Here is a 20000-nt window from a genome sequence, read left to right as displayed (position 1 = left end):
GGGGCATTGGGACCATTTCGGGGGAAGGTGGGACCTGTACAAGCCGGACGGGTTACACCTCAACAGAGCCGGGACCAATATTCTCACGGGGAGGTTTGCTAGTGCTGTTGGGGAGGCTTTAAACTAGCTTGGCAGCGGGATGGGCACCAGCATATAGGAGTAGAAGAGGAATAAGGTGCATAAAAGAGTGAGTGTGTTGGATAGTGCTAGAGAAGATAGTACTAGAGGCGGAAGTAGTACCACATTAGATAGGAGCAGACGAAGAAAGACTACGAAAAATTCAAAAGTGGGTTTATAATGCATGTACGTAAACGCACAAAGTGTGGTGAATAAGGTTGGTGAGCTACAGGCACAATTAGCCGTGTGGCAATATGATGTTGTGGCAATAACGGAAACATGGCTTAAAAACGGTGAGGACTGGGCACTTAATATTCAAGGGTACAAGGTGTTCAGAAAAGATAGGGAAGGAAAAAAGGGAGGTGGGGTGGCAGTGCTGATTCAGGAAGACATTGTAGTGTTGGAAAGGGACGCTGTTCTTGAGGGGACAAGGACAGGATCCATTTGATTAGAGTGGAGGAGCAAAAAGGGAATGATCACACTATTGGGGGTATTCTATAGGCCTCCAAATATTGAGGGGGAGGTAGAGGAGCAAATCTGCAGGGAAATTGCAGAGATATGCAAGAGCTATAGAGTGGTGATATCGGGGGACTTTAATTACCCAAATATCGATTGGGATAATGCTAGGGTAAAGGGAAAGGAGGGGGAGGAATTTCTGAAATGTGTTCAGGAGAATTTCCTTCACCAGTATGTTCTTGTCCCAACTAGGAAGGAGGCATTGCTGGATCTGGTGCTGGGGAATGAGGTGGGCCAGGTCGACCCAAGTGTCTGTGGGGGAACACTTGGGTACGAGTGATCATCGTATCATAAGATTTAGATTAGCAATGGAGAGGAGCAAGGAATAATGTAGAGTGGAACTTCTAAACTGGAATAGGGCTAACTTCAATGGGATGTGAAGGGATCTAGCCAGAATAAAATGGAACCAAAGACTGACAGGAAAAACTAACGGAACAATGGGTGATCTTTGAGATGTTCCAAGTACAGGCTAAGTACATTCCAACAAGAGGGAAGGGTAAGGGAACCAAAGCAAGATGACAAGGGAGAAAGAGAAGATGATGAAACAAAAAAAGAGGGTGTATGATGAATGTCAGGTGAATTCTTCAAGGGAGAACCAGTCAAATACAGTAAGTTGAGAGGGGAAGTGAAAATTAAAGTAAGATTGTCAAAGAGAGAATATGAGAGTAGACTGGCAGTTAACATAATAGGGAACCCAAAAATCTTCGACTGCCATGTAAACAGTAAGCGAGTAGTAAGGGACGGGGTGGGGCCTATTCGGGACAAAGAAGGTGATATATGCTTAGAGGCATAGGGCAAGGTTAGAATACTCAATGAGTACTTTGTATCGGTGTTTACTAAGGAGGTGGATGCCGACAAAATATCAGTAGAAGTGAAAAAGGTAGAAGCAATGGAAGGTGTGAAAACTGATAGACAGGGTGTACTAGAAAGGCTGGGTATGCTTAGAGTGGACAAGTCGCCTGGTCCAGATGGTTTGCATCCCAGGTTGCTAAGGGAATTGGGAGAGGAGATAGCGGAAGGGCGTGCCATAATTTTCCAATCTTCCCTAGATGCGGGGGAGGTGCCCGAGGATTGGCAAATGTGACACGATAGCAAAATACTGCGGATGCTGGAAATCCGAAACAACAACAGAAAACGCTGGAAAAACTCAGACCAGGCAACATCTGTGGAGAGAGAAACAGAGTTAACGTTTCAGGTCAAAGACCCTTCGTCAGACCATTGCTCAAGAAAGGGTGCAAGGACAATCCTAGTAACTATAAGCCAGTCAGTTTAACATCAGTGGTGGGTAAAGTTTTAGAAATAAATCAAGGAAAAAATTAATGGGTTTAAGCTAATTAGAAAACCAACACGGATTTGTAAAAGGCAGATTGTGTTTGACTAATCTAATTGAATTATTTGATGAAGTCACAAGGAGGATTGATGAAGGGAATGCAATGGATGTTGTCTACATGGATTTTTGGAAGGCGTTTGCTAAAGTACCACATAGAAGGCCGGTTAACAAAATTGAGCGTCATGGAATAGGTGGGTCAGTGGTAGCTTGAATAAGGAATTGGCTTAAGGACAGAAAACAGCGAGTTGCGGTAAATGGCTGTTTTTCAGGCTGGAGGATGGTAGACAGTGGTGTTCCCCAAGGGTCAGTGCTGGGGCCATTGCTTTTTTTTGAGACCTGAATATTGGAATACAGAGTAGAATTTCTAAATTTGCCGATGACACCAAACTTGGGGGTGTGGCAAACAGTGATGATACCAATCGACTGCAACAGGACATAGAAAGGCTAGCAGAATGGGCAGATGGAATTTAATAGAGATGTGTGAGGTGGTGCATTTTGGCAGAAGGAACAGGGAGAGGCAATATACACTTAATGGCACAGTTTTAAAGTGTGTGCAGGGACAGAGGGACCTGGAAGTTAATGTGCATGGGTCCCTGAAGGTGGCAGTACATATTGAGAGTGGTTAGCAAAACATATGGGATCTTGGGCTTCATAAATAGAGGTATTGAGTACAAAAGTAGGGCAGTTATGCTGAACCTTTATAAAGCGCTGGTTAGGCCACAACTGGAGTATTGCGTCCAGTTCTGGTCACCTCACTTTAGGAAGGATGTGACGGCTCTTGAGAGGGTGCAGAGGAGATTTACCAGAATGGTTCCAGAGATGGGTGATCTTAGCTACAAGGACAGGTTGGAGAAGCTGGATTTGTTTTCATTAGAGCAAAGGAGGTTGAGGGGTGATTTGATAGAGGTGTACAAGATTATGACAGGTTTGGATAGGCTAGACAGGGAAAGGCTGTTCCCACTAGTTGATGGTACAAGGACTAGGGTACACAGATTTAAGGTTTTGGGCAAGAGATACAGGGGGGATGCGAGGAAAAACTTTTTTTACGCAGCGAGTGGGGAGGACCTGGAACTCACTGCCGACAGAAGTGGTGGAAGCGGAAACACTCAATGTTTTCAAGGGGAGACTGGATAGGCACTTGCGGGAAATAAACTTGCAGGGCTACGGGGATAGAACAGGGTAATGGGACTGACTGGGTTGCTACAGAGAGCGGACACGGCCTCCTTCTGTGCCGTTATGACTAAATGGTAAAAAGCTAAAAACAGTGGATTTCCAAAGAGGCTTGGGGGGTTCAGGTACATAGATCATTAAAATGTCATGAACAGGTACAGAAAATAATCAAAAAGGCTAATGGAATGCTGGTCTTTATATTTAGAGGACTAGAGTACAAGAGGGTAGAAGTTACGCTGCAGCTGTATAAAACCCTGGTCAGACCACACCTGGAGTACTGTGAGCAGTTCTGGGCACCACACCTTAGGAAGGATAGACATGTAGAACGTCCCGAATCCGGCAACCTCGGGACCGAGGCCAAGCCGTTTTTCTCCCAGACTTCGGAACGTGTTTCTGATGTCCGAAGTCCGGAAATGCCCAAGCCCAGGTTGCGATATTTCCAGACTTCGGACATCAGAAACATGTGCCGAGTCCGGAAATGCCTGGGCCCAGGTTGCGCTTTTGGTAAGCCTCCCTCAGGGTGTCTGGATTCCGGAACATTTTACGGATTCCGCACCCCTGCCACCAATCGTCCCGGAGTCTGGATCCCAGAACTCCAGATTTGGGATGCTCAACCTGTATTGGCCTTGGAGGGAGTGCAGCGTAGGTTTACCAGAATGATACCCCACTTCAAGGGTTAAGTTAGAGGAGAGATTACACAAATTAGGGTTGTGTTTCCTAGAATTTAGAAGGTTAAGGAGTGATCCGATCAAAGTTTTCAGGATATTAAGAGGAACAGATAGGGTAGATAGAGAGAAACTATTTCCGCTGGTTGGGGATTCTAGGACTAGGGGGCAGAGTCTAAAAATTAGAGCCAGACCTTTCAGGAGTGAAATTATGAAACATTCTACATACAAAGGGTGGTAGGAGTTTGGAACTCTCTTCCGCAAACGGCAACTGATGCTAGATCAATTGTTAATTTTAAATCGGAGATTGATAGCTTTCTGTTAACCAAAGGTATTAAGGGATATGGGCCAAAAGGGGGGTACATGGAGTTAGATCGCAGATCAGCCATGATCTCATTGAATGGCAGAACAGGCTCGAGGGGCTGAATGGCCTACTCCTATTCCTACAAGGCCATAAGGAGGGCTTATTTATAAGTGATATAATGAGGCAATTTTTGAAACAAAATTTAGAGACAAATTAAAAACTAAGTTCCAACAAGTTTCTTAAAAGTTGCATTAAAATGCTGGTACTGTGTGTGTTATTGCTTTCGAAGTACAGCCTTGCTGTGATCGATGTCTCTATTATCTCGTATGACAAGGGAGAATACAGAGAGATTAGGAGAGAAGTAAAAACACACAATTTGGAAGGCAAAGAGGAACTATGAAATTAAATTATCAAGGAACATAAAACAATAGTAAAATATTCTAGACATATAAATAGGAGTCAGGATGGGAATAAGGCCACTTTGGGATGGACAAGATAAAATCAAAGGCCGTGATAGCAAAATGGCAGAAATATTAAATAATAATTTTGCTTTAGCACTTACTAGGGAGACAGATCAGGTGGACATGACATAAGATGAGATTAGAAATTATATAACCACATTTAAAATAAAAAGGAGAAAACTCAGGATAAAACCCATGGTCCAGACAGATTGCATCCATGCATTTTAACAGAATCTAGGGAAGAGATAGCAGAGGCACTATTACACATTTAATTAATAATTCATTAGAAAAAGGTGCAGTGCCAGAGGACTGGTGGATAGCTCATGCTATGCCTATATTTAAGAATGGAGATGGAACTATAGACCTGTCAGCTTAACATTGGTGGCAGGTAATGGAATCCATACTAAAAGGAGAAAATAGAAAAACATCTAGAAACCAAAAATATAATAATCAATAGTCAGCATGGATTTAAAAAGGGAAAGTCTTGCTTGACCAACCTCATTGAATTCTTTGAAGAGGTAACAGATAGAGCAGATAAGGGTAATGTAATAGATATAATATATCTAGCTTTCCAAAAGGCCTTAAATAAGGTACCACATAATAGACTAATGAATGTCAGAGCATGCGGAGCCAGAGGACAAGTAGCAGAATGGCTAGCTAGCTGGTTGCAAGACAAAAAGCAGAAAGTAGGGGTAAAGGGTAGCTATTCAGAGTGGCAAGCTAGGGCCACTGTTAATTTATATATTAGCATCACAAACACAATTTTAATATTTGCAGACACTATTCTGTCAGGTCTGGACAGACTAGATGCCGGAAGGATGTTCCCGATGGCGGGGGAGTCCAGAACCAGGGGTCATAGTCTAAGGATAAGGGGTAAGCCATTTAGGACTGAAATGAGGAGGAATTTCTTCACCCAGAGAGTGGTGAACCTGTGGAATTCTCTGCCACAGAGGGCAGTGGAGGCCAGTTCATTAAATATATTCAAGAAAGAGTTGGATATATTTCTTGAGGCTAAAGGGATATGGGGAAAAGGCAGGGACAGGGTACTGAATTTGGATGATCAGCCATGATCACGTTGAATGGCGGAGCAGGCTCGAAGGGCCGAATGGCCTACTCCTGCTCCTATCTTCTATGTTTCTATGTAATAATTTTTTTTGGGGGGGGGGGGGGAAAAGAGGTATTCAATATTGAGGAGGACTGCAACAAATTACAAGACATTAATAAACTTGTAGAATGGGCATATAATTTGCAAATGACTTTCAACATAGAAAAGTGAGAGGTATTACATTTTGGTAAGAAAAATAAGGAGGTCACATATTACTTGGAAAATAAGGATCTAAATGAGGTAGAGGAGCAAAGGGATCTGGGAGTACAAATACACAAATCACAAAGTAGCGACGCAGGTTAATAAGGCCATAAAAAAGCAAACCAAGTACTAGGGTTTATTTATCGAGGGATAGAAATGAAAAGTAGAGAAGTTATGCTAAACTTGTATCGAACCTTGGTTAGACCACACTTGGAGTACTGCACACAGTTCTGGTCACCATATTATAAAAAGGATATAGAGGTACTGGTGAGGGTGCAAAAAAAATTATAAGGATGATACCAGAATAGCGAGGAGGCTAAGGAGTGACCTAATAGAGGTCTTTAAAATTATGAAAGGTTTTGATATAGACAGAGAGAGTGCTTCTACTTGTGGGGAAGAACAAAACTAGAGGCCATCAATGTAAGATAGTCACCAAGAAATCAAATCGGGAATCCAGAAGAAACTTCTTTTCTCAGAGGAGTAGTGAGAATGTGAAATGCATTACCACAGGGAGCAGTCGAATAGTATGGATGCATTTAAGGGAAAGCTAGATAAGCATATGAGGGAGAAGGAAATAGAGGGTTTTGCTGATAAGAGTTAGATGAGGAAGGATAGGAGGAGGCTCAAGTGCAGCATAGACACTGGCATGGACTGGTTGGGCCGAATGGCCTGTTTCTTTGCTGTATATTCTATGTAAATCTGCCAAATAGCAACAAAACAAAATTAGGAAATAGACATCACACTAGGAGTAAACATCTATAACTGCTCTTTCTTTTAGCACGTCATATTTTGTTATTACCATTTTTGTTCGCATTCAGCATGTCGTGTAACATTCTATTTATATCATGTCCGACCCATGGGCCCTTGTGATGACATACTACAGACTTAACTGCTTCTCAATATACTTTGAAACCCATTTGCTTTTTTTTAAATTACCAAAAGTTGTTCCCCACACACAGGTACACAGTGAACAGAGGTGCGTAATGATTGTCATAAGAAACTGATCTTCTGACTACCTTAACTTTAGCATAAAGCAGCTACCTGGCAAAAATTCAAGAGTTCCCTTGCAGCCCTCAATTACATTCCAACACAACTGTCTCAAGTAACTAGAAAGAACTTGGATTTACATGGTGCCTTTCATGACTTCAGGACATCCCAAAGGCCTTCACCGCAACCAAGCGGTTTGAAATGTAGTCAGTGTTAGGTAGGCAAATGCTGCAGCTAATTTACACACTGCATGCTCCCACAAACAGCAATGACCAGATAGTCTCTTATTTTATAAATGTTGGTGGTTCAGGAATGAATATTGGCCAGGACACCAGAACAACTCCCCTGCTCTTCTTTCAATAATGCCGTAGGATCTTTCAGATACACCAAAGGTGGCAGAGACGGGCCTCGGTTTAACGTCTCAGCCGAAAGATGACCCTCTGACAGTGCAGCACTCCGTCAATACTGCACTGAAGTATCAGCCTAGATTATGTGCTCAAGTCTCTGGAACAAGTCTATGTTTCAAGATTAACTTTGTGCTCAATGACACAAGTGGCATCAAAGGAATTGAACATTTTTCCACTTGTTACCAACACTGACTATCAAGTATAGGTTAGATACAACACTCCCTCTATGTTGCCCCAATATATCTTTAACCCAAACATCATATCCTGCTTTTGCTGCAAATGGGGAAAAATCATGAAAGCGACATATTTGGTAGAATCAGAAGAGATATATGCTGGTGAGATTCACCCAATTCTGATCCCAAAACCTGTAAAACAGTATGGAGGAGACTGGACATTCACTGTGCAGGGACATCATGGCACAAACTGTGCCATGGTGTCAGCCGAGGCTCAGTGGTAGCACTCTTACCTCCAAGTCAGAAGTTTGTAGGTTCAAGTCCCACTCCAGAGACTTGAGCACAAAAATCTAGGCTAACACTGTTGTGCAATACTGAGCGAGTGCTGCACGGTCAGTGGTGTCATCTTTCGGTTGAGACGTTAAACCGAGGCTCCGTCTGCCCCCTCAGGTGGATGTAAAAGATCCCATGACACTATTTCGAAGAAGAGCTGAGGAGTTTTTCCACGGTGTCCTGGCCAGTACTTACCCCTCAACCAACATCACAAACCCATTATCTGGTCATTAGCACATTGCTGTTTGCTGCGCAAATTGGCTGTCATCTTTCCTACATTACAACAGTGACACTTCAAAAGTATTTCATTGGATGTAAAGTGCTACTGGACATCCTGAAAAGATACTATATCAATGCAAGTATTTTTAACCACCTTATGATACACTATGCCAAAGCATCACATTGTACCAATCTTAGTCACTGTTCACCTCATGGATAAAAACTATCCATGATATAAGTCGTTAGAATCACTTACATCTACCAATCTTAACAGGACTGAGATTTCAGGGCATACAAGTTTTAAAAAACATGCCAGATTTCAAATATATTGGTGGCTAAATGCACCATCTAATGTGGTACAGACTAAAAAGCTGCAGGTTTAATCACTGGTCTGTATCAAATTAGCTCATCTTTGTTAGGATGGTGGATTGATCTTTGCATTTGGCTTCTGTGTCTCTGGGCAGTCAGAGGATTGCAGCTCATCACTGCTTAACTACACCTTCAAGAAAGTGCAGGCATGTATGTCACCTAAGGACATTTATCAATTTCTGCTAGGATAGTAGAATAGCTTGCCAACATTCACCATCTTTGCTCATATACAAGAACAATCAACCAGTAAGGTATTGCTAGTCTGCCAGTGCCTATGCAATTATACCTATGCAGCATGAGCCAGTGCCCCGAAAGAGAAAGTTAAAACCAGCTTTGACCATTGTTTTGTCAGTGGGAGATAGTTGTGAGCCAAAGAGCAGTTTTGTGTGGTAAGTTTTCCCTATCATCTCTCTGGCATCAACAGCCAAGATATGGCAGGAAACAGCACGGATTTTCCAACTGAAAAAAACAATTGTCAAGTCTATAGAAAATTCAAATTGGCATGTTGAATATGGGTTATGATAATCATGAATACAAATATAAAATGTAAGTCCTTCAAAAATATATACAAATATCCGACTTCCCCAGCATACCATCATACTAGAGCGAAAGTCATTGTGAAACCTTGCGACTGTATGCCTATACTTCTGTGAAATTGACAGGTAATGTCTCTCGTCCACTGGCACTCCACAGCTATGTAATTAGCAGAGAACCGGGATTTTTACCTCACGAGTTTTGCTGTCTAATGACACAGGCGACACGATTCAGAGAATGGAGCCGAGAGGAATAAGCTGCCGGGCGACAAAATGAGAACTAGTTATAAAGCCACTTGTTTCCATGGGGCCTTAAAGTCCTCAGGGAGTGCAAGTGATGGTTGCCTACGCTCTTGTGAATGCAGACCTTACCTCCACCTCTACCACCTCATCGTAGGCGGGTGGCGGGTCGAACCCACTCCGGCTGTAGTCCCCTCCTCCACTCCCTCCTCCTCCTCCTCCTCCTCCACCTCCACCGCGGGAGCCGGTCCCACCGCCGCCACCACCTCCTCCTCCTCCTCCTCCTCCTCCGCCGCCGCCGCCGCCACCCCCGACTTGGCGGTCGCCACTCTCCATCGGCTCGTAGCCGAGGCCAGGGCTCTCGTTAGTAAGGAGGGCCACAGCCTCGTTGATGTCGTTCTTGGCCATGCGGAGCGCCTTGCGGATGGCGGCGGGCTCCGAGAAGCCCATGCACAGCAGCGTCGTCATGTGCTCTTCCTCCACGTCCATCCTGGCAGACACAGCCTGTCACTTCAGCGCCACTCTCCCATAGAGACTGCCCCCGTCCAGCTCAGCGGCCTCAGGGTGCCGGCCCACCGTGCGCCCCTTTTCCCTGGGACGGTAATATGAGTGAAGAATGGCTTTCTCGCTCTGTGAGTGTGCTTCACTACAAGGGCTGCACCGTATCTGCGCCGCTCGGCGCCATGTTGACAAGAACCAGTTTCCGGTTCCTACTTCGCCCAGGGAAGCCGCGCCCACCCGCCCCGGAAGTGGCGTAGTCACCAGTCTCCATGGCAGGACAGGCGCAGCCCTGCCATCTTAGTAAAGGCGCGTCGCCGCCATCTTAGTAAAGGAGCTGTTGATGATTCTGCCATTTACACTTCATCTTGAGTCATCTTTTGTTTCTTAACTTGTCCCATTACCATCTCCTTTTGCCTTGCCCCATCATCCCTTTTTGTCACTTAATCTCTCCTGCCTTCCATCCTATCACAGACCTTCCCTTTTGTTCTTTCCTCCCGTTCCCCCCTCTCCCTACACTTGCTTAAAAACCTGTTACATCTCCAACTTTTTCCAGTTCTGATGAAGGGTTATTGACCTGAAACGTTAACTCTGTTTCTCTCTCTACAGATGCTGCCTGACCTGCTGAGTATTTCCAGCATCTTCTGTTTTTAATTCCGATTTCCAGCATCCGCAGTATTTTGCTTTTGTGTTAGTAAAGGGGCGTCCTGGCTGCCGCTCAACGAAATAAAGACTTGCATTTATACAGCGCCTTTCACCACCTTAGGGCATGCTTTACAGCCAATGCAGTACTTTTGAAGGGTAGCCACTGTTGTAATGGAACCAGCCTCAACCGTGCCCGGGTGGCCCTGGAGACGGAGCCCATCCACCAGGCGCCGCAGGGACTGGAGTGCATAGTGGATAATAGTAATAACATTATTAATTTCACACGTTTCCTTGGGTTTGTGCTTAAGTTCTTTGTTTAGTTGTGCCTCCTTTTTATAGGGGGCACTTTTGTTTGGCTTTTGGTTGTTGACATTGGGGCAACCCAGTATCTCCTTATAGTTGCAGTAAACAGACAATTGCATGGACCATGTACCAGTCATTGGTACTACGTGACCCGACTCCAGGGCTCTTGCTGTGCTGCTGTTAGGCAGCAACTAGGGGGTAAATGAGTCAGGGGCAAATTTCTCTGATTGTTGGATAAGTCTAAAAATAAGATATGCAAAAAATAGTGAGTGTGGTGGCTTTCTGCCTTTATCTGATTGTTCCCATTAAACAAATACTGTTTCGTGTATATGAATCAATAGTTTTTTTTTAATTCATTGATGGGATGTGGGCGTCGCTGGCTAGGCCTGCATTTAGTGCCCATCCCTAATTGCCCTTGAGAAGATGGTGGTGAGCCGCCTTCTTGAACCGCTGCAGTCCATATGGTGTAGGTACACCCACAATGCTGTTAGGAAGGGAGTTCCAGGATTTTGGCCCAGCGACAGTGAAGGAACAGCAATACAGGTCCAAGTCAGGATGGTGTGTGGCTTGGAGGGGAACTTGTAGGTGGTGATGTTCCCATGCATCTGCTGCCCTTGTCCTTCAAAGTGGTAGAGGTCGCGGGTTTGGAAGGTGCTGTTGAAGGAGCTTTGGCGAGTTGCTGCAGTGCATCTTGCAGATGGTACACACTGCAGCCACAGTGCGCCGGTGGTGGAGGGAGTGAATGTTGAAAGTGGTGGATGGCGTGCCAATCAAGCGGGCTGCTTTATCCTGAATGGTGTCGAGCTTCTTGAGTGTTGTTGGAGCTGCACTCATCCAGGCAAGTGGAGAGTATTCCATCACACTCCTGACTTGTGCCTTGTAGATGGTGGAAAGGCTTTGGGGAGTCAGGAGGTGAGACACTCGCTGCAGAATTCCCAGCCTCTGGCCTGCTCTTGTAGCCACAGTATTTATATGGCTGGTCCAGTTCAGTTTCTGATCAATGGTAACCACCAGGATGTTGATAGTGGGGGATTCAGCAATGGTAATGCCATTGAATGTCAAGGGGAGATGGTTAGTCTCGCTTGTTGGAGATGGTCATTGCCTGGCACTTGTGTGGTGCGAATGTTACTTGTCACTTGTCAGCCCAAGTCTGAATGTTGTCCAGGTCTTGCTGCATATGGACACGGACTGCGTCAGTATCTGACGAGTCTCGAATGGTGCTGAACAGTGTGCAATCATCAGCGAGCATCCCCACTTCTGACCTTATGATGGAGGGAAGGTCATTGATGAAACAGCTGAAGATGGTTGGGCCTAGGACACTGCCCTGAGGAACTCCTGCAGTGATGTCATGTGATTGAGATGAATGACCTCAAACAACCACAGCCAACTTCCTTTGTGCTAGGTATGATTACAACCAATGGAGAGTTTTACCCTTGATTCCCATTGACTTCAGTTTTGCTAGGGCTCCTTGATGCCACACTCGATCAAATGCTGCCTTGATGTCAAGGGCAGTCACTCTCACCTCACCTCTTGAGTTCAGCTCTTTTGTCCATGTTTGGACCAAGGCTGTAATGAGGTCAGGAGCTGAGTGGCCCTGGCGGAACCCAAACTGGGCATCAGTTAGCAGGTTATTGCTGAGTAAGTGCCGCTTGATAGTACTGTCGACGACACCTTCCATCATTTTGCTGATGATTGAGAGTAGACTGATGGGACAGTAATGGGACGGTAATAGTTGAGCAAGTGTGCCCTTTAAGCAAATGTTATTGACATACAGCCCATTAACTTTTTGGCAAAAGGGACAAAAAATACTGAACTTTTTGAGTTTCATGAAGGGGAAGTCATGTTTGACAAATTTGCTTGAGTTTTTTGAGGAAGTAACATACAGGATGGATAAAGGGGAATCAGTGGACGTAGTGTATTTAGACTTCCAAAAGGTATTTGACAAGGTGCCACACAAAAGATTATTGCTCAAGATAAAAAATCACAGGATTGGGGGTAATATTCTGGCATGGGTGGAGGATTGGCTCTCTAACAGAAAGCAGAGAGTTGGGATAAATGGTTCGTTCTCAGACTGGCAACCAGCAACTAGTGGTGTTCCGCAGGGGTCAGTGTTGGGTCCCCAACTCTTTACAATCTATATTAACGATTTGGAGGAGGGGACCGAGTGTAACATATCAAAGTTTGCAGATGATACAAAGATGGGACGGAAAGTAGTGAGTGAGGAGGACATAAAAAACCTGCAAAGGGACATAGACAGGCTAAGTAAGTGGGCAGAGATTTGGCAGATGGAATACAATACTGGAAAGTGTGAGGTTATGCACTTTGGCAGGAAAAATCATAGAGCAAGTTATTATCTTAATGGCAAGAAACTGGAAAGTACTGTAGTACAAAGGGATCTGGGGGTCCTGGTGCACGAAACTCAAAAAGTTAGTATGCAGGTGCAGCAAGTGATCAAGAAGGCCAATGGAATGTTGGCTTTTATTGCTGGGGGGATAGAATATAAAAACAGGGAGGTATTGCTGCAGTTGTACAAGGTATTGGTGAGACTGCACCTGGAATACTGCATACAGTTTTGGTGTCCATACTTAAGAAAAGACATACTTGCTCTCGAGTCAGTACAAAGAAGGTTCACTCGGTTAATCCCAGGGATGAGGGGGTGGTCATATGAGGAGAGGTTGAGTAGATTGGGACTCTACTCATTGGAGTTCAGAAGAATGAGAGGCGATCTTATTGAAACATATAAGATTGTGAAGGGGCTTGATCGGGTGGATGCGGTGAGGATGTTCCCAATGATGGGTGAAACTAGAACTAGGGGGCATAATCTTAGAATAAGGGGCTGCTCTTTCAAAACTGAGATGAGGAGAAACTTCTTCACTCAGAGGGTGGTAGGTTTGTGGAATTGGCTGCCCCAGAAAGCTATGGAAGCTACATCATTAAATAAATTAAAACAGAAATAGATAGTTTCCTAGAAGTAAAGGGAATTAAGGGTTACGGGGAGCGGGCAGGAAATTGGACATGAGTCTAGGTTCGGAATGGTCATGGCCTGTGGGTAGTGGAGTGGGCCCAGGGGCCGTGTAGCCTGGTTCTGCTCCTACTGTGTTCTAATTCTGTGTTAGATTTCAGGAGATGGTTTTATTCCTGTTCCTGGCTGGGGTGGAGATCGCCTTTACAGAAGGTAAGTACTGTAGAAAATATAGGGACAGAGTGATCTCCTGGACGAGTTTCGATCGCCTAGATGGGTCGGAGAGGAATTTCCCAGATTTTTTTCTCCCAAATTGGCCATTGGGTCTTTTATCTCGTTTTTCGCCTCTCCCGGGAGATCACATGGGTTTGCGTGGATGGAGAGTGATAGAAGATTTGAGGTTAGGATCAGATCAGCCATGATCTTATTGAATGGTGGAGCAGGCTCGAGGGGCCGATTGGTCTACTCCTGCTCCTATTTCTTATGTTCTTATGTACTCCAAAATAGAACTTTTATTTTTTTTAAAAGGACTACTGACTCACAAACTGGGCTGTCTTGTACCTTAGGTTCATGTTTACTGTTCTACCATAGGACACCCTAGTTGTTGTATATTTTTGGGGTAGATTTTTCTTTCTAAATTTTGCTCATTGAGGTGACGGATATTACATAGTATTTACAGAACAGAAACAGACCATTGGGCCCAACAGGTCTATGTCAGTGTTTATGCTCCACACAAGCCTCCTCCCACCTTTCTTCATCTAACCCTATCAACATAATGGAACTCTCCCCATTTTGTGTGCCCATTGTCAGAATCAGCCACTCCTTTGATACAAGGGTGTATGATATGCTGTGAAAGTAAACTGTATTTCAATATGCTGAGAATTTTGCAATATGTAGTAAGGTTATCCAGACCCACTTCCACACTGCCTGTTAATAAAGTTAGTCACATTATCACCACTTGTTTTTTTGACCTGGAATTGAGGAATATTAATTTTGGAATATTAATAGCCTCAGGAAGGTAAATGACTGAAGGTTACAGTATGACCAGAGACTGTATAGTAACACTTCTTGTCCCAGTACCAAGAGCCGACTGGAGGTACAAGTAGCTTTATTTTCATAATTTAATATTGCTTAATTGTTTACCTCTCCCTTTTTTGAGAGCTTTTTATAAAATATGTGACTGAAATCCTAGGAGTGAAGTAAAATGTAAGGTTGGCGTTGAAGAGATCACAAAGTCTCTGAAGAATGGACTCAGTTGGGAATATTTTGTGGACTTTATGGGATTTTTCTGAGGGTATTTTTCCTGTTATGGGATTGCCCTGTGCAGATACGTGAAAGACTGGTTTGTTAAAACTCCAGAGAACGCATGGCAGTTGGCTGTGACAAAAGGACTGTCTGTCATCCAGTATGTATGGATTCGCCCGACAGTTCTGGAAAAAGGAAGGGGGTCATTGAACTTGATTAGAAAAACCACTCTAATATGCAAAGCACTTCTCACCTCCATCTCAGAAGAGAAGCAGAACAATGAACCCACTGGCCTCACCCAGCCAAAAGGGAGCCAGTTTTTTTCCCAACACAAAGACCGAAAGATATGTCCCAGACTTAGGGCCATCAACCCAATACGCATGGGTCCGAGGATGACTCATCACAGATTAAGCACTGGAGTGCTCAGAAGCAAAAGGATTTTAAAGATTGGCGGGAAAAGATAGGGGCAGGCAGACCACTATTAAGATAAACTCTTTTCCACCATTCTTTCTCTCTCTCTCTCGCTCCCTGCTCCTACAAGATCGAACTAACAAGAAGTAGCAGAGAAGCCACGAGCAGATCGATCGAAACCGACCCTGTGTGGGGGTAAGCATAGTCTCTCAGAAGTGAAGCTTTTGGGCTATTCCGAGGGTGGGAGCTTTGTTTGGTCCAGCCAGGCGAAGGGGTTTATGCGACTGGGTAATTCGTTGATAGGGGTGGAATTATAGTCCACCATAGCAACAAGGGAATTACTGCTTGTTATAGTCCCCAGTTTTGTACTGTATGTATGTTGATTGTAATCTGGATTTTATTCTCCACAGAGATAGTGATTTCGTTTAGTAGTGCATGTTTTAGCCAGTGTATGTTAGACCAAATAAATACAAGTTTGATTTTTCATTGAAGCATTCCTGTCCGTGACTTAGTTCATTTACACTCTGAATAATAATTCCCGGGTATAGAACTTTCGTAAGACGGGGCGATTCGAACCGTCCGTCTAGCAATTGGGCTAGGATCAAAAACCGCTTACAGCATGGGTGAACGAGGGAGGAACAAGTTGTGGGCTGTTACTGGGAGGTGTCAGTCAATTGAGGAGGAGCAAGTGCCACACAGACTAAATAATGCTAATGAGTGAGACGCTGAACCTCATGTCCTTCTACCTTCCGTTATGTTTATTTCTTTCATCAGTGTCATCAATAGACTTTTTCTTCCCCTGCTCAGTCTTAATTTCAAATGACTATTTTGAGAACAGCATGGCACCAGTTGAAAGGATATAGGGGGAAAAAATTGTTTGGTTTGCGCTTCCCGTTAGCACCTTAAGAGGGCGCTAATGGGGCGCAAAGCAACTAGCGCCAGGGCGTGGCGATGTCTGCGCCACTTGCGAAATTGACCAGACATTTTGTGGCGACGCTAAACATTACCGCCCCGTTCTCCTGCGCCCACAGATCGTGATGTCAGTCGAGCGTGCAACACCCTTGTGGCGACCCGGACCGGATATTGAGTGGCGCCCCCCCTCCTTTCCACCTGGTGCAAGCAACGACAGGGAGACTGGAACGTTTCCCAGTCGGTGAGGGGCTCGGGGGGGGGGGGGGCGCTATTTAAAGATGGCCTCTTCCTGGCTTTTTCTGTGGTAAACATTTTTGCACCACTCATTCTGACAGAGAGAGAGAAAAGGAGAGACTTCTGCATAGAGTCAACACTGTGTGAAGTAGTTTTGGCTACTGAGCATCACTTTGCAGGTACTTTTGGATTTGACCTTCATTACTTCGATTATCAAGAGATTATGGGGGCTGCACTGATTCGGGGCTTCGTCCTGCACCTGCGGAATCGGAGGCAACAGAGACGTAGAGAGAGAGTGGCAATCATGGCCAGACGGAGGAGGGCCAACAGGCCTCTGTACAGGAGACCTTACCCTCCCAGGGTATTTTGGCAACTGGGGATATCGCCAATATCTCCCAGTTCGTGGTCCATTGCTGTATCCATCAGGTCACAAATGCCCTCTATAAAAGGAGACGCCAGTACATCTCTTTCCTGATGACCCGGGCCAAACAGCATGAACGTGCATTGGGCTTTGCGAGGATAGCGGGCTTCCCCATGGTGCAGGGCGCCATTGACTGCACACATGTGGCATTGTGGGCACCGCATGAGAATGCAGAGGTTTTCCGAAACCGCAAGGGGTTCCACTCCTTAAACGTCCAGTTGGTCTGTGACCACAGACAGCTGATACTCGCTGTCAATGCCTGCTATCCCTCCAGCAGCCACGATGCTCTCATCCTGCGCCAGACTGGTGTGCCAGAACTTTTCCAGGCACCGCATCAGCCAAGTGTTTGGCTCCTCGGGGACAAGGGTTATCCACTCCGCACCTGGCTGATGACACCGCTCCGTAATCCCAACACCCCAGCTGAGCTGCGGTACAATGAGAGCCATCTCGCCACCAGGAACATCGTTGAGCAGACGATGGCGTGCTCAAGCAACGGTTCTGCTGTCTGGACCACTCAAGAGGAGCCCTGCAGTACTCGTCTGAGCAAGTCTCCCTCTTCATAGTTGTGTGCTGCATGCTGCGTAACCTGGAAGTCCTCAGGACCCAGCCAATGCCACCAGGCCTTGGAGCACCACCGGAGGAGGAGGAAGAGGAGGAGGATGATCAGCAGCAGCACCAAGGCGGGAGGGAGGCACACAATGTTGAAACTGCAAGGGCCATCTGCCAACGGCTGATAACAAGCCGCTTCTAGGCCCCTACTGAGGAAATGGCTTCTGGCATGGAGAACAAAATGAATGAAACCAACCCGCAACCCCTAAGCCAGCCAAGGCAGCAATGATTCCAAAGGCCAAACCTGTACATTTTGAATACAAAAACTGTTTTATTTTACAAACTCTGTGTGTGTCATTTCTTCATGACAAACTAATAGAAACAAACACAAAAAATCATTCAATAACATAACTGGGTCTCACAATCTGGAGGTAATGTCCAAAACACTAAACAAAAGTTTGAACACGAACCTCGGCCTTTAATAAAAAATTGACCAACATTTCGTCACACCCCCTACTTTTTGCTCTTCGAGGGTAATCTCCTTCCCATGCGCACATCCCCCCTTCCTACCCTACTGCTCCTCCGTAATGGGGCCCCAGTGGCTGCAGCAAGGCTGGTGGAAGGCTGCTGATTGTCAGAACCTGAGACTACAGATGCCCTTGAAGGACGGCCTCGACCAGCTCTGGGCCTGGAGGGCCTGGCTGCAGACTGCACCAACTCTGCATGGGCGACAGCAGTCTGGGCTACAGGCGGTGGCAAGTGCAGTGGGGAAGTGACAGTGGTGGCAGCAGGAATGCTGTCATCTTGAGAGAGGACAGCAACTCCCTGCTCGACCGACACACTGGCACGCCCACGGGGCAGCACATCAGTATCCGGAGCAATCTGCTGGAGCACAGATTGCTGGCCTGCTGCAGCGCAGTGAGAGCCCCGGGGAATTGTGTCTGAACCAGCGACAATGGCAGCAGTCAGTGCTTGCGTGGCCTCAATCTGAGTCTGCAAGTGAGCAGTCTGAAATGGGATCACGACAGCCAGAGACTGAATTGCAGCACTAAGCATTAGCGTGACATCCACCTGAGCTACAGCGTAGTGCTCCACACTCCTTGCCAGTGCATCAATGCATTCAGGCACCCTTCCCACTGCACCCATGAGCTGAGTGTGCATGTCCACCGCCTGGGTGTTCATTTCAGCGATGAGCTGCTCCTCCTCTGCGTCCAGTGCAGCAGGACTCGCTGGCCTACTCTCCCTCCAGGGAGAAGGTCCCCGAACTTCCCTAACCACATCGCATTGCTGCAGCCTGCTGGGTCCCGGAGCTTCACCCTCAGCAGACCCTTCCCCCCTGCTCCCCTCCAGGGAAGACGTGGTCCCAGTGTGGGAATGGACTTCCTCGGGAGAGGGTGGCGCTGATGCTCTGGCTTCCTCTTCCTCCTCGCCTGCAGCTTCACTCCCACTGACAGCTTCAGGGCCTGTCTTCTCAGCTGGTGAATCACCATCTGAAAGCAGGGAGGTACAAGAGTGGCTTTAGCGTGAGGACAGCGGGGCAGTAAGGGAAGAATGAGTGCAGCAATTTAGTAAGTTGGATTGAAAGTGTCAAAGGCTGGTGTTGTGAGGGACAAATGGAATGAGAGAGGAGAAAAAGGTGATGACCTTACCATTGCTGTCCCGAACGGGGTTGGCCTCTCCAGGGGCGACGGGACCGATCACCTGGCTTGCCACAATCCTGTGGGTGCGCGCCTCAAGATTGCTGAGGGGTTGCAGCTGAGGCCGCCCTCCACCCGTCCATTGCTGCTGTCTCCTATTATGAGATAGCTTGGCCTGCAAGAAAAAGGACAGCGTCTGAGTAAGTATACAGCCATGGTATTGCTTGATGTGCCTCCCATAATTGAATAGCCCTTACTGTATGCAGCCATGGTCTTGCCTGATGTGCCTCCCATAATTGAATAGCCCTTACTGTATGCAGCCATGGTCTTGCCTGATGTGCCTCCCATAATTGAATAGCCCTTACTGTATGCAGCCATGGTCTTGCCTGATGTGCCTCCCATAGGTGAATAGCCCTTACTGCATGCAGCCATGGTCTTGCCTGATGTGCCTCCCATAGGTGAATAGCCCTTACTGTATGCAAAGTGTGGAATGTGCATGTGTGTTTCATGAGAGGGCCATAGGTGTTGGATGAGTGTTGGGCAGTGGGGTTTTAAGACCCTCTGGCCATAGAGTGAGGTTGAAATGGAGGGATGGAGAGGTATTGAAAAAAAGCCACTCACCCTGACGACCTGAGTGAGGTCGTTGAACTTTTTGCGACATTGAGTATGGGTCCTGGGCACCATGCTCCTGGAGGAGACGTGCTGAGCCACCTCCCTCCACACTCTTCTGTAGTTGCGCGGCAAAGGCCTCCTGCCACTCTCAGGGTAGAGTATAGATCTTCTGCACTCCACCGCGCCAACCAGAGCCTCCAAGGCCCGCTTGCTGAAGTGCTGAGCTCGTTCTCTCAGCCTCTCCAAAGTCCTTGGCTGGAAAATGTAGTCACAGGTCTCTACAGGCCGAGATTCAAGGCTCCAATGAGTCGGGTGTGGCTGGAGAGCAAGATCGACCCTCCCCTTTAAGAACTGTCTGGCGTCAGTGTGTCTGTGCTCCATCGCTAACTGACATCACCTGCACTGCGCCCGCGCTCTGAGTTAACGCCTCGCTCCTCGGCC

General features: G+C 46.3%; 1 protein-coding gene across 1 annotated transcript in view; it reads right to left on the bottom strand.

The window, feature by feature from the left end:
• The window catches only part of usp24 (ubiquitin specific peptidase 24), a 221375-nt gene extending 211544 nt beyond the window's left edge, over positions 1-9831 (bottom strand). The window contains 1 exon segment of the mRNA XM_085983153.1: positions 9263-9831. Coding sequence (XP_085839279.1) covers positions 9263-9619 — 357 coding nt within the window. The 5' untranslated portion in view covers positions 9620-9831.
• Between the last annotated feature and the right edge of the window lie 10169 nt (positions 9832-20000).

The sequence above is a fragment of the Somniosus microcephalus genome, chromosome 3, assembly GCF_052327205.1.
Source record: "Somniosus microcephalus isolate GS21.2 chromosome 3, FLI_Smic_1.0, whole genome shotgun sequence".
In the NCBI taxonomy this organism is placed as follows: domain Eukaryota; kingdom Metazoa; phylum Chordata; class Chondrichthyes; order Squaliformes; family Somniosidae; genus Somniosus; species Somniosus microcephalus.
This window is presented reverse-complemented; position numbering and strand designations above follow the sequence as displayed.